Genomic DNA, 14,074 nt, shown 5'->3' with positions numbered 1-14,074 from the left:
ACAAAACAAACACCCCACTATTTTTATTAATTCTTTGAAAATTTCATTTAATGTATTTTGAACATATGCATTCTCTCTACCATACCCCCCCTATCCACTCTCCCATTCCCTCTTTCCTATCCGTCTTTGAGATTTCTGTCATTTTTTGGTTTATCCATCTAGTCTAGCGTGTGTTGTCCACCCTGTCTTGGGACTGGGTCGGGCCTTAACTTCCAGGCTGTTTTTTTTTCCCATATGTGTTGTGGGGGATTGAATCCAGAGCCTCAGGCTTGTGCAGCAAACATTCAGTGACTGGACGTTGTTTTGACCCATCAGCATAACACACATAACACACACATACATGCACATGCACACACACCTTGATGGCCCTCCTCAATTCCTGAAATTCATTTGCCGTCTCACAAGAAGATAGGTGGTAATGTCACATTTGGTGTTGGAGTGAAAGTAGGAACGCATGAGACCTGTATTTTCTTTTCCTCTGCCACTCATGGTCCATATGACCTTAGCTAAGTCAATCTGATACCTTTATAACATTTGCCTAGTAGGCATAATTAAATCTTATTCATCTTACTGGATTATGGAAGCACTAGAATTACATGAGTTTAAGGTAGCAATAGTACAAAATATTTACATACATATTCAAACATTAAAACTAAAGGTGAACAGTGAAGGAATGTGGACAAATTCTTATTTCCTGTTACGCTTCTGTTAAAGTAGGGGTTCCTGACATTTTCTTAAAATACGAGAGTCAGGTAGCATGCACAATTAAAATAATGCTCAGGTGAAACTAAAAATTTCCCTCCTTTGTATTAATGCTTTGTGTTGAGACTAGGGTATCTTCTGCTTACAAAGTGGGCACAAAATGGCAGTGCCATTGGCAATGTTTAAATTACAGCGTGGGTTCAGCTCAGACTAGACTCTGACTGGGTAAATAGAAGGACTGATGGCAGACAAAAAAAAGCTGAAAGTCAGCATTCCTCAGAAACCAGTGAAATGGGTTTCTGTTTGTCTGAAAGAGCCACTCCTTCCCTTTTTTGCTTTTACAGTTGACTGCTTCTAGCAATGAAGCTTCCATGCTAGCCCCCCAACCCTACTCTTCTGGTCCAAAAACATTGCCAACCACTACTCCAACTTCTAGGCTTTTCTGGTTTACAGGCTCCCTCTTGCTACAACACCCATCTCTTTAGCATTGGGAATGCTTTCTCTGCCCTTTGCTATTCTCTTTGACAGCTATGGCAGCTTTGAATTTCCCCAAATAAACCTTTCTTTTTCACCCATGGAGTGGTCCAGTTTGGTGGTTCACTGTGCTTTCACTTATAGCATATATTGCATATATAATGTCCTATACATGTATATAAAAGATATCTATTTATTCTATTCTTTTACATATAAATATAATGTCATATATGCCAATGATAAATCATATATAACCAATCAGTGGAAAAAGCAGCAGGTCATTTTAAAGTATGATAAATGTCAAATTTCAGTAAGGAGTGTTATGCAATAGATGGATGCCATTAGTATCAATTCAAATTTTTGAAGAACTATGATGTGGGATTTCCCTCTGTATGCTGTGATTACCATTAATGAATAAACAACTGCTTTGAGCCCATAGTAGAACAGGGTGGGGCAGAGCAGAGCTATGTGAGGAGGACTGGACTGAATGCTGGGAAAAAGAACGGCGGAGTCAGAGAGAAGCCATGTAGCCCACTGGAGACAGATACTGGGAACTTTACCCGGTAAGCCACAGTTGTCCAGCCTGACCATGTGGTGATACACAGATTAATGGAAATGGGTTAAATTAATATATAAGAGTTATCCAATAAGAAGCTAGAGCTAATGGGCCAAGCAGTGATTTAATTAATACAGTTTCTGTGTGATTATTTTGAAGCTAAGCAGTCAGGAACAAACTAGCAGCCCTATTTCAACAGACCTATTGGCCACAATTTATAGTCTCATCTAAAAATGTTTTTTTTTTGTTTGAAATAAATGACAAATGTCAATTGTCATATTCTGAGGTATAGGGCCTATATGGAGCTGTTTTTTTTTTAATAGTCTGTCATGATCTCTACTCCTGTGTCTAAACATCTTTTTTTGGTATTGCATTTAGACACCCTGGTCTTCTAGTTCTTCACTATCAGGTATTTTTTTTAATTTAATTTTCCTTTATTGCTTGGAAGGCACCAAAAAGACAGGGCAAACCTTTTAAGAAGTCATAACCTGTCTTGAAAAACAAAACAAAACAAAAAAAGAAGTCATAACCTGGAAGCATTAAAATTCACTGGTCACTCTTCTTTGTTTATTAGGTAGTCATTTGTGTCACAGATCCTATTTGTATAAAAATGGAGACTTCTGCCTAAGATTAGTAGTACCCTTTTAATTTTTGCACTCATCAACATTTTCAAAATAATGTGCTCCTTATTGTTCCCTGCCAAGGAGCCAATTTTCTGATCTCAGTTGGGCAGCTTGACTTGGGGATGCAGTTGGCCAACCTGACTTGGGGCAGTAGAGGGCCAGCCTGACTTGGGGACACAATTAGCCAGCCTGACTTGGGGACACAGTTGATCAGACCGACTTGGGGACGCAGTTGACCAGCCTGACTTGGGGATGCAGTTGTCCAGCCTGACTTGGGGACACAGTTGTCCAGCCTGACGTAAGGACGCAGTTTGGCGCATGAAGAAAATGGGACACAACATTCATTTGCCATTTTATTTTTTAAAAACGAAATATTCAAAGTACTTTTCTTTCAAATATTGACACGTAACGTTTAACTTCAAATATTTACAGCATGTTGTTGTGATGCTCTTGTAGAAAAATGCATGCTTCTGGCCTGAAAGGCAGAGCAAAATGCAAAAGACCATTGAACTGCAGCCAGAGAACATGAACCTGTACAGTATCCAGTCACTTTTCAGCACAGGGGAGCAGGAATACAAAATTGGAACCTATTGTTTCCTAGTGACACGGCTCAGGCCATTATAACACAATTTTCAGTATGATTAGAACTTCTAACTGTTGTTACATAGAAACTGAAAATCTTGGCATACACTGTAAACATCTTTACTTTTCATGAGAAAGAAAGCAGCTAAAAAGAGTACTTTTCTAACATAAAGGCTGTACTTCTCCTTTTCACCTTTCTTCTTACTGATGCTTTTGCCAGAAGAACAGTAAAGATTTAGACACTGTCATGATTCATACACGTAAAATATTTTTCAAGGACACAATCTGATATACTAACATTTATTTAAGAGGTTAAAGTCCACCACTAAATCTAAGGAAAGATTTTTAACTGCCAAACACATTTCCTTTGACAAATAATGTAAGATGACCACTGCCAAGACAAAATCCACAGCAAGTTTAACTCTAAGTATGTTCAATTACTGTTTAGGAAGCAATTTCTTCTTACACACAGTAGTATATTTGGTCCTTAACAGCTTTCACACGAAGGACACACTGAAATAAGTCACAATTTTGTGGTTGAATTGTTTCTGTTTTTTTTTGTTTTGTTTTTTGTTTTGCTTTATTTTTTGTTTGTTTTTTGTTTGTTCTTTTGCTCTTTTTTTGGTTTTTGTTTTCTTTGCAGTATAAAGACCTTACAGAAGACTGCAGAACAGCAGTCTGAGATCTGAAATATTTGCCAGGTCAGCTACGTATATGTGAGTTCCTCCAAGAAAACAAGAATGTGACATCCAATCTGTAGGCATATGTTTCCCTACAAGCTAGAAGACACTCCATTCCCTTCAATTTTTCTTTAAATACTTGATTATTGTACTTTTGCTTTCATTGCTCTTAACACAAATAAATCTGCAGAAATGTGAAAACGTTGCCTGAACTCTCAGGTAAAGTTACTGTGGGAACAGGTCTAATGGGAAAGAAAGAAAGAAAATGCAGAAATAAGTGATGAGATGAAGCTGTGTCCACAGTAATGAAAACTAAAAATCTAATTAAAGTTATAATGGAATGATACATATTATAACCTTGCTATGTATGTAGCATATGAATTTCAAATTATACATCACCATGTTTTCATATATTTGGCTATGTTGTATATATTGTATTTTATATATGCAGTCTATATATTATAGATCTCCTAGATGAATTGACCATAAATGACATACTTATTTTATACATTCTTTTGTTGGGTTAAAAATAAAACATATACTTATTTCTATGACAAGAGTTTTGCTGAAAGAATGAATTGAGCTTTGTTTTTCTTTCCTTCCAGAATCATGCTTCCAATCATTAATGATTAGAATGACAACTAAAAAAATACATGATTTCAAAATCTCTTAAATTTAGAACTTTTCAGCTCATTTGGATCTCTAGACTGTATGCAACAGTAAACCAAATTAAAAGTTAAAAGCACAAATGAAATGGGCCTAAGGAAAAAAAACAGTCACAGTATTTCCTGCATTTCCCCCAGAATGCTCCTCACAGGAACATCCAAATACTATTTTCTCACTTTAACCTACTTGAGTGGTATATGTAGCTGTGTTGTGTAAGTCTTTTGTGTGTGAGAAATTGCATGTGTTTTCTCCTCAAAACTGTACTGTTATCAGGAAACACAAATGAGTTGTTCTTTCGTTTAAATTTCAAAACTAAAGCTCAGTGAAAGCATCCTTTCTATCCTGCTAACAGGAAGCACTATACTTAATATCGTCATATTCTTATCAAGAAATGCCAAAATGTTTCTCTTAGATTTGCGACTTGTAGTGTTAACCTTTTGGTTTTTCTTTTCCTCCTCAAAACTTTAGGAGTTGTAAAGAGAACAATAATAGTTCAAGGCAGTAGTAAAACCACAGCTGTATGTGATAAAAAGTGCATTTCCTGAATATAATACAAGTATAAGTTTAGGTAACCAAAGGCACAAACTAACTAAATACGTATTACAAACTAGAATCGCACAGTTCAAGGTAATTACTAGGAAGGGATAGTTTCAAATATTTGTTTCTAATGCTTATTTAAAGCAGTTTGAAAATGATCCATCAATAGTGAGTTGCAAAAGAGTGCAATCACTTAAAATAGAAGCAAAATAGACTCCAATATTGACACACTGGGTTAGTGATAAAAATACACCACGTTTAAGAATGCACTTTTATATACAGTTAACAAACTATTTTCCCATTGACTTAAAAGAATGTCAGAGGTTCTAGAAACTTAAGGTCTATTTTTAGGTTGGTGTGGAGGTATTCAAATTTTCAACAAGTTTGTGGAACTGTTCAGAATTTCATTGTGAATAAATACTGTAATGATGACACAAGCCTTATTCAGGAAAAAAAACCCTACACTTGGATTTTAGTCTGGATTAACAATATCTTGAGCTGATGTGTTTCCAATTACAAAGATAAATGATGAGTTCCTCATGAATTCTCTCTTTCTTCCTTCCCCCATCCTCAGTGCATGTATAAGTATGTAATGATCTGAACCTGAAGGTTTTAAGAATGAAATATTTTAATACACCTTGCCCTACTATTTGCTGGGGTCCTTTTCCTCTCCCTTATTCTTCTTTGTATAATGAGAGTCATATTCTTTAAAAAATATCTTAACATGAACCAGGATTTTGACTTTGCATATTTCCAATGAAACTGTCATCATAAAGCCCATATTGCATTTAGGTAGTAACTGGAAAGAATCTAAATGAACAGTCCATCGTAAATTCTCCTCCAGACATAGCAAATGTTCACCTGGTGATGTGAGGGTAGATGCTGTCTCATGGGAATTTTCTACCGGGTACATTGTGCTGTCATGAATTTTCATTTGTGGCAACTTGCAATTACATAGCATTTTATAAACTGCCTCTTTGTCAATGGGCACACGTCTCTAAGCTCACCAAGTGGCTTCTTCAGCTGCAGGAGTCATAAGACACTGAGAAACTGCAGCAGACATTGATATCAACTCTGACCTTTTTTTGAGCGATTATGAAACAAGCGACCCCTCTTGAAAATAGTCATTTTCCTAGGTGGAATAGATGGTTAAATAAAAATAAATGGATTAAAGACAGAGAACTAAAATAGCCACATAAATTATGATGGTAAAAAAAAAAACTAGTCTGCCCTTCTGTAATTAGCTGAAATGCTTTAAGTTAGAAAGGATTCACTTAATTCAATTTTCTACATATGGCTGGGAGAGATTCTATACAAAATTGTCCATTTGAAAGATGAATCTAAATGGGAAGAAATGATGAGGCAGCGACTCTTATTATGTTGGCTTTTTGTCTCTTTTTCACTTTAATACAAGGTCTATTGTTTCAAAGATTTTGGCTCTTGGGAATTTCTGCAGTAGTTTAATATGTTTATCAGCAACACAGGCCCGTACACCTGTTAAAACCTCTTCTATTGTACCAGATACTTTCTAGTATATTACCTTTCATGTTGCACAAGCCATTGGAATAGTGTATAAATACTGGATTACTAATGTGAAACTGTATTACTAATGACCAAAGCACACCCTATATATAAATGAGAAATTCCTATCCAGGTTAATAAAAGCTATGTTTACATGACACCAATACAGCTGGGCAAATGGATAAAAAATTGAGTCAAAACAGATTATATGAGAGAGGTCACATCGACCAGCTGCTTTGGTATCATGTACACACAAGCAAAACAGTGGCTCTTCAGCCTGCTTACCGCACCCACAGCAAGGCACAGTAGCCCGAAGCCAGCCACCACACGCCAAAACACAGCACAACAACATGGCATTTACTTTTTAACAAGCAAGGAGGAAAAACCAGGGAAGGAGGGAAAACAGTTTCCGACTCCAGGAGATGGTGCTTGAAGACATTTTAGATTTCCTTTTAAGTTTCCTCTAACAGATCTGGACAATGTGAAGGGGCTGGCAGTCTTTTGAGATTAAAGGTTCAGCTACTGTTGCACCACACTTTCAAGTAGCCTGGAAGTCCTGCCAACAGTTAGATGTGAAACTTGGTGTCACACTAGAAATTGAGAGCCTTGGGTTCTTTTCATGTAGTTGAACATATGCATGGCTCAACAAATTGAAAGTGGTGCTTCTGAAAACATTTGTGTTAGCTGTTTGAGTTCAGCTTGTGTTCTTTTGAATACTGCCACACAAGAACTAAAAATCTCTGTCATTTCTTAAAGAGTTTAAACAAACAATATTAAAATACCATCTTCTGTCACATTGAAAGGCAGTTGGATATGTTTTTCCTCCATATTTACACATACAGAGTTCTGATCTAGAAAACCAATACAATAAACCATTTTTTTTTTGTTTTAAAAACAGGCAGTCTTTGGTGACGCAAAGGCAGAGATTTCTTTTGTTACCTCCTGCCTATTTCGCTCTGTCTCATAAAGTGAATATTGTTGGCACTGTCTGAAAGTTCTAAATACTGCTCAACAGACAAGACAAAATACCCATCATACCCTTGCACCCTCCCAGTGCTCAAAAGCTGCTGTTTTTCCCCCTCTGTCCACGCCCGAATCCCTTCTTCCCCTTCCTGTAGCCTCCTCTGCTCCTGAAGCCAGGCCTGGGCCACCGCGCGCTGTCTGGCCATCTCCAACACGTGGTTCTTCTCCTCTTCAACAGTCGTTCCATACCGGATATTGAAGCACAGAGCTCCGTGCTGCAGTTGAATATCTGCAAAACGTCTAGTCCTTCCATTCAACACTGAAGTCATCTGAGACACAGTGACATTGACACCATTCTCCAGAATCCGCCTCCCCCCAGTGTTACCAATGAGCACAAGATCCTCCTCCAGAGACCCAAGCTTAATGAAATAGTGAGTGTCCCTCCCTTCTATGGTAAAATGCAGGTTTTCCAGGTAATGGGCATTGTTGAGAATGGCAGCAAGTCGCCTGCTATCTTCATTGGCTACTCCTATAATATCAGCCGTCACTACGCCCTCTTTGATGGCAAATTTTATACCTTTGCCAAAGACAGAAGGGACGGCAGAAAACCTTGGTGTTTTCCCTCCTTCAAGGCACCGCCCCTCATTGTACTGAGGAGTCATAGGAAGCTGATCCAAGGAAATGAAATTCCTGAGCTGTTTCTGGAGCTCACACTGAATGCCCAGGATGACCTAGGAGAGAAGGCACAGGGCAAATGTAGCACAAGGTTAGATACCAGATGGAAGCCTGGTGATTATTGGGAAGAAAAGGCTGGCAAAGGTGATTCTTTCTCTACATTTTAACTTAGTCATTATTTAAAACAAAAGCCCACACTGGAATATCTACATCAAAGATTGGGAAAACAGAAGGTAGACAGGTACTGATTTCTCAGCTGTTTTACAGCTTGCCTTAGTTGAGTGTAAGGAAATATGTTCAAACATGGTATCTCACAATCTCAGAGCTACAAGAAACTTTCCGTCTTTTTTTTTTCTATTTTCAGCATGTACTTGTGGCTTCAGGTTTCTGAGAATTTCCCATTCAACACGAATATATTTTATTTTGGTCAAATCCGTTCCTTACTCCTTACTTCGAGCTTCTTCCAGGTATTTGACCCCAAAACGCACTTCATCCTTTTATATTTGTACAACCTACCAAGTCCAATTAGGCCAGTTAGTGTTGCCCATGAGCATGAAGGCATAGGGCTATCTACTGTAGTGTGCACAACTCACCACAGACCCCACACTTGAAGACCCCACACTTTGCCCTGGTAGTCATTGAGTGCCTGTAACTTCTCAACTAGTAGTGAGATTTTGTAGCCCTACCCCAACGCTGGAACACTGATTAGATTGATCTAGCATTGGTCTGGTATAGACAACCAGAGCTGTTGAGAGTTTCTGAATGTAACTCCTTGTCATGCCCCTAATAAGCGGTTTCTGCAGCATTTCCTCCAACCTCTGCTTCTTAGGATCTTCATGCCACTTCTGTGATGTTCCCCTGTGCCTTAGAGGGAGGGACATAGAAGGAACTTTGTACAGGCTAGCTCGCTCAAAACACAGATCTTACATACAGCAATCTAACTGACACTAGCTAGGTGACATTACTGCATGCAGAGGGATACATTGTGCACAGTGAGATTGGAAATAGTGTGTAAAGCTTAGTTCCTGCCTTCAGTCACGCACAGCCTTATAAATAACAGAAAAAAAACTATAAAAATATAAAAGACATGCTGATCTTTTTATAATTTTTTCTTACTTGTGCACATTTCAAACGTGCTAAAAAAGAGAAAAGACTAATAACCCTCCTAGTTTTCAATAACTTCTAACATTTAAAAAAATGGCTTTTAGTTATAAACACCACAAATATTACATATGTTTGGTGTGGTACAATGGTCTGTAGTCCATCACTTATATTTTAAATAAATGCTGATTGGCCAGTAGCCAGGCAGGAAGTATAGGCAGGACAACCAGATAGGAAGTAGAGGTGGGTCAGTGAGAACAGGAGAGTTCTGGGAAGAGGGAAGTTCTAGTCTGCAGTCCTCACCTAGCCACAGAAGAAGCAAGATGTGACTGCCCTGCCGAATAAGGTATTGAGCCCTGTGTCTAACATAGACAAGAATAATGGGCTAATATAAGTTATAAGAGTTATTAAGAAGCCTGAGCTAATGGGCCAATCTTTTTATAAATAACGTAGAACTCTGTGTGATTTCTTTGGGACTTAATGACTGCGGAAACCCGGCAGGACAGAAAACTCAGTCAATATATGTTTATAAAAGACATAACTCTACAATATATATCTACTTAGAACTTCCTTTCCCTTATAATTTTTTTACCTAAATATCAAGTTTTCCCACCTCAATTTCCATTTTCTTTTCTTACTTCCTTTTCCTTTCTGTTTATCTCCTTTAGCCTTCATGAAATCATTGGCCTACACATGGTTATTTCAGCATTCATGGTTTTTCAAGACTTTCTCCCCATGAAAAGTAGTGTCTTTGTTTATTATGTCTGCATATGGTTTTCTTTATCAAAACCGCTTTATTTTCATACTCATAAGGCATCATCCTTGAAATGATTGGACAGTTTGAAATCTAATGCTGCCATGTCTTAGCATGTAGTTTTTCTCTGTACAGAATCCTGTATTGCTGTTGCTAGCTGATTTCAGAATTTAAGAAGTTACAATCCTCTTTCCTCTTATGATTTATTGCAGCAGTCATCAAGAAATCTCCTAGTTTTTTCCCTTCTCAAAGCTGCACTTTTCTGATCTTTTCCTTATGGAAGCCTCCTCATAAGTCATTTAAAAATAGCCCCTCAAAGAAATAATCCAAGTATAGAATATAATTTTTATTAGATGTTTTTCTGTGTTTTTTTTTTTTCTTAGCTAAAATTTGTACTAACCTTTCCAGGGTCCCACTCTTGAGTTTTTGTCTGAAGCTGAAGAAGCTCGTAAGTTAAGTCCAAGTTTTCTAGTTCTGGTTTGGGAAATCCAGGTAGTACATTATGTAACTGGAAACCAAAGAGCTCCAACCAACTGCCAATGTCTATGAGATACAAAATTTAAAAGAAAAGGCAATCAAAACCATTTCCAAACTTGAGAGATATGCTTCTGCTGTAAATGTTTAGACAGTGGGAAGGTAAAATAACCGTTCACCCTTATTTGATTCACTCAAAAATAATATCCTTTCCCCTTAGAGGGGAAATCTATTGGCCTGTGGGCAATCCCAAGAATTGGCTCAGTTCACTGTAGTGAAACTCATAATATGGTACTGGTTTTAAGACTACTTGGATTGTGACACTGGGTTTATTTCTGATTAATTTAATCCTGATTGTTTTATGAGAGTACATTGGCAAGCTTTTCAGGATAAAACATAGAAACAGCTTAAAGGGAAAGAATAATAAAGTAGGATGCAAAAGCACTGTATCTGACGAAAAGTGACATGCCTTTCTTACTCTGAAAAAGGTGGCATGAAGAAGGAGCATCTCTACAAAGGCATTGAGATTGTGTAATAAGATGGCCAGCACTAAGTTAGTTCAAGTTCAGCTTAATTGTATTCAACTTAATACCTGTGGTATACTTTGCGACATCTTGAATTTTGCCAACTGGATAGTTATTCTCAAAGGAGTAGAGGTTGAATGGTTTGGGATGAAGGTTCAACTGCTTCCATATGTGATGATTAGGTGTGGTCCATCTGCCAGCAACAACATCATAATCCCTTTGCCCTAGATGCACTAATTTTGTAAGAAAATCATAGAGTCCTCCATGAAAACCGATTATGACTTGAAAGTCAGGGTAAGTATCGTGGTAGATGTCACCATAAGGCGTATACAGAATCTCCTTTATGACCTGACCCCGGCTGCTGAACACAGCTAGTGGAGTGCCTGTATTATCACAGGCTACATAATATTCTTCCCCACTACTTAACTCCATGGCAATAAGGTGACCTTGGAGATCATAATAAAGAGATGTAATCTCTGAGCTTGTGTGGTTGTACAGATGAGTGACTCTTATAGGGTTGGCAAGGTCTGCATAAAAGAATTGGAGATGCTCTCCTAGGCTAGACTTACTGGCAACACGTCGCCCAAGCCCATCATAGTAATACTGTACAGTCCAGCCTGAAACCTTATTGTAGGCTTTCTGCAGCAGACCATTAGAATTATACTCAAATATATCATTTCCTCTCTGTCTCAGAAAACCATCTTCATCCATTTTATACTGAATTTCTCCTAGTCTAGTAATGCGGTCTCGGAGGTCATATCGGAGAGGTGTAAGACGAGCACTATTCCCATGGCTCAAGAGATTGATGTTTCCATTCAGATCATAACTATAACGCCACTGGGTTCTGTCATTCACAGAAACAGTTTGAAGTTGCCCGTCAGCATCATATTCATAGAAGTACCTTGTGATATTGGCATCTACTCCTACCCTTATGTCACATATGACCATCCGGCCCATAGTATCATACTGAATAGTCATCCAGTAGGCAATTGCCTTTAGGATCTCATATTGGACTTCAATGACTTGTCCATTGGCATTGAAGATCTTGGTGTGCTTCATTACTGTAGTAGTTATAACCTGATTTAAATCATAGTTAATTACACTGAATTTTCCAAACTGTTCTGTTCTACCAGAAACATCAACGTATCGGTATAGATCTATGGGCAAAGGGGTCTCATTGATCACAGCTTGCATGCTGGTGACACGGAAGTTGTTGTAACTGTAGTCAAATCGTGCATTCACAAGACCTTCTTCACTGAATCGGAAAATCTGACGTCCAATAAGAGGTCCTGTAAGAACCAAAATAAAAAGAGAAAGGAGCCATCTGATACACAGGAACAATCACAGATTTTTTTTTGATTAAGTACTAATACTTTTATATCCAAAATTATATCCTTTTTATAAATTTGTCTCTGATGTCTGATGCCTGGGCATATGTGTGTGTGTGTGTGTGTGTGTATTTATGTGTGCATTTATATTAGTCACTAGACATTGAAAATATTGTATAACGTAATTACAGAACAATTTAATTATAGGGACTATTGAAGTAATAACCCATCCAGTAGCCCAGAGGGAAAAACTGATATTATGTAAGACTTTCTTGCTATCATCATTGGAAAAATGTGTTTGTTTTATTTAACCTTTTCTACAAAGTCAGCTGGTCAGGTTTTCAGGTTACTTGAATGTTGAGCATTCAAGTAACTGTCTGGCTTTGGACATGTTATGAATCCAAAGGCTGAAATAAATCCTAGAATTCTGACTTTTGTCATCAACTGAGGCTTATAGAGGTTACCCTGGGCTTGAGCTAGTTTCTGACCTTAATGTCTTGTACATAGATCTTTGGGAAGATGCAGGGGTGGATATGAACAAGTACAGGGTTAAGATAAGTACTGGAGTTGCAATTGCTTTGAAAACTGAGAGAGACAGTAATACAATATATGCTATTAACGAATCAGCTTTCAGGTAGCTGTAACACGTTTTAACTTTAGAGTGGGAGACAGTATGAGAAGTAAACAGAAACTTGTTCAGTCAAACACAGAGGTTAACATTTCTTTTTATGAATGTGATCATAAAAATTATAAAAGAATATGAATGACAGTATATAGTGCCACCCCCTTTCATAACAAACCTGTTTGCCTGTATCTGATTGTGCAGATAAACCCATCATGCATCAGGTGTATTGTCTTAATCACTCCAGAAGACTCTTCATACGTCAGTGTGACCTGAGTGGTGTCATAGAGAATCTCAGACAGTCTTGCTTGCTTTGTGTACTTGTACAAAACTCTGCGCCCAGTCCCTAGATGCAGAGTCTGTAGCAGTCGGCCATCTCGACTGTAGTCTTGGATCAAAGACGTGCTGCTGTCTGGCGGAGTGTAGATGTTACGGTAGTAGCCCACTGAAAGCATGGTTTGTAAGCTGTGGCGCACCATGCTAGGCATGGTGACCGACAGTAGACAATCTGATTGGTCATACTCAAAGATGTAACGCCGCTGACTGTGTAAGAGAAGCATCACAGACTGAAACAAGACAAAACCAAAATACTATCATTTATAAAACCAATGTTGAAGAGATTAAAAGAAACACATGCTCATCCATTTAACATAAATTTATCTAGCAATTACTGTGTACCAGGGATTGTGGCAGATCCTGGTGGATTCAGTAGTAACACAAAATGGTATTTCCTTTCATGGGATTTGCAGTACCCAAGCAATTATAGTAGATAATATGAAATGAGTTAAGACAGAGCATATACAAAGTACTTCTGGAAAGTAGAGGTGGAAGAATTATCCCAGACTTATGAGGCCAGAGTAAACTTCTTGGGGACAGAACAGTCGAGATGAGACATAAATGATAACTAGAGCCTAGCCAGGCAAAGACAGGGAGATATATCATGCTGACAGACAGAGGCCTTCTGGCAAAGCCCCTCCTTTGTTAGGAGGAGGCTGAGGATTAAGGAAGCCTATGAAAATGGTCATTTTCCTATAGAATGAGAGGAATTTTGTGTGGCTAGAACATGTGTGGTTTGGGGGTAGTGACAGCGAATGGTAAAAATGCAGCTGAATCTAGTAATATGCTGTGAGGTTATAGGCATTTGTTCTTAAGCCTGTTTGCAATAGGGGAGCCATCGTAAAGCTTGAATCAAGTGGAAGCACATCCTTGAGGAGGTGGGAGAAACAGTCAGGCTGATATGTGAGAAAGGTCACTGCTACTTCTATGTAGAGATGGATTGGGGGGAGGTAAAG

The 14,074-nt window shown here is 38.2% G+C and overlaps 1 protein-coding gene across 3 annotated transcripts in view; it reads right to left on the bottom strand.

Annotated features, from left to right (window-relative positions):
* Positions 1-2,703: 2,703 nt before the first annotated feature.
* Tenm1 (teneurin transmembrane protein 1) overlaps positions 2,704-14,074 on the bottom strand; it is an 825,611-nt gene continuing 814,240 nt past the window's right edge. For all 3 annotated transcript variants that reach the window (XM_026784949.1, XM_013350458.2, XM_026784950.1), the window contains 4 exons: positions 12,961-13,348; positions 10,901-12,121; positions 10,235-10,377; positions 2,704-8,035 (listed from right to left, as the gene is read on the bottom strand). In XM_026784949.1, the coding sequence (XP_026640750.1) occupies positions 7,277-8,035; positions 10,235-10,377; positions 10,901-12,121; positions 12,961-13,348 (2,511 nt within the window). In that variant the 3' untranslated portion in view covers positions 2,704-7,276. The remainder of the gene's footprint in view (positions 8,036-10,234; positions 10,378-10,900; positions 12,122-12,960; positions 13,349-14,074) is intronic.

Source organism: Microtus ochrogaster, chromosome X (assembly GCF_000317375.1).
Source record: "Microtus ochrogaster isolate Prairie Vole_2 chromosome X, MicOch1.0, whole genome shotgun sequence".
Classification (NCBI taxonomy): Eukaryota; Metazoa; Chordata; class Mammalia; order Rodentia; family Cricetidae; genus Microtus; species Microtus ochrogaster.
Note: the sequence above shows the minus strand (reverse complement) of the source record. Positions and strands in the feature narration are given on the sequence as shown.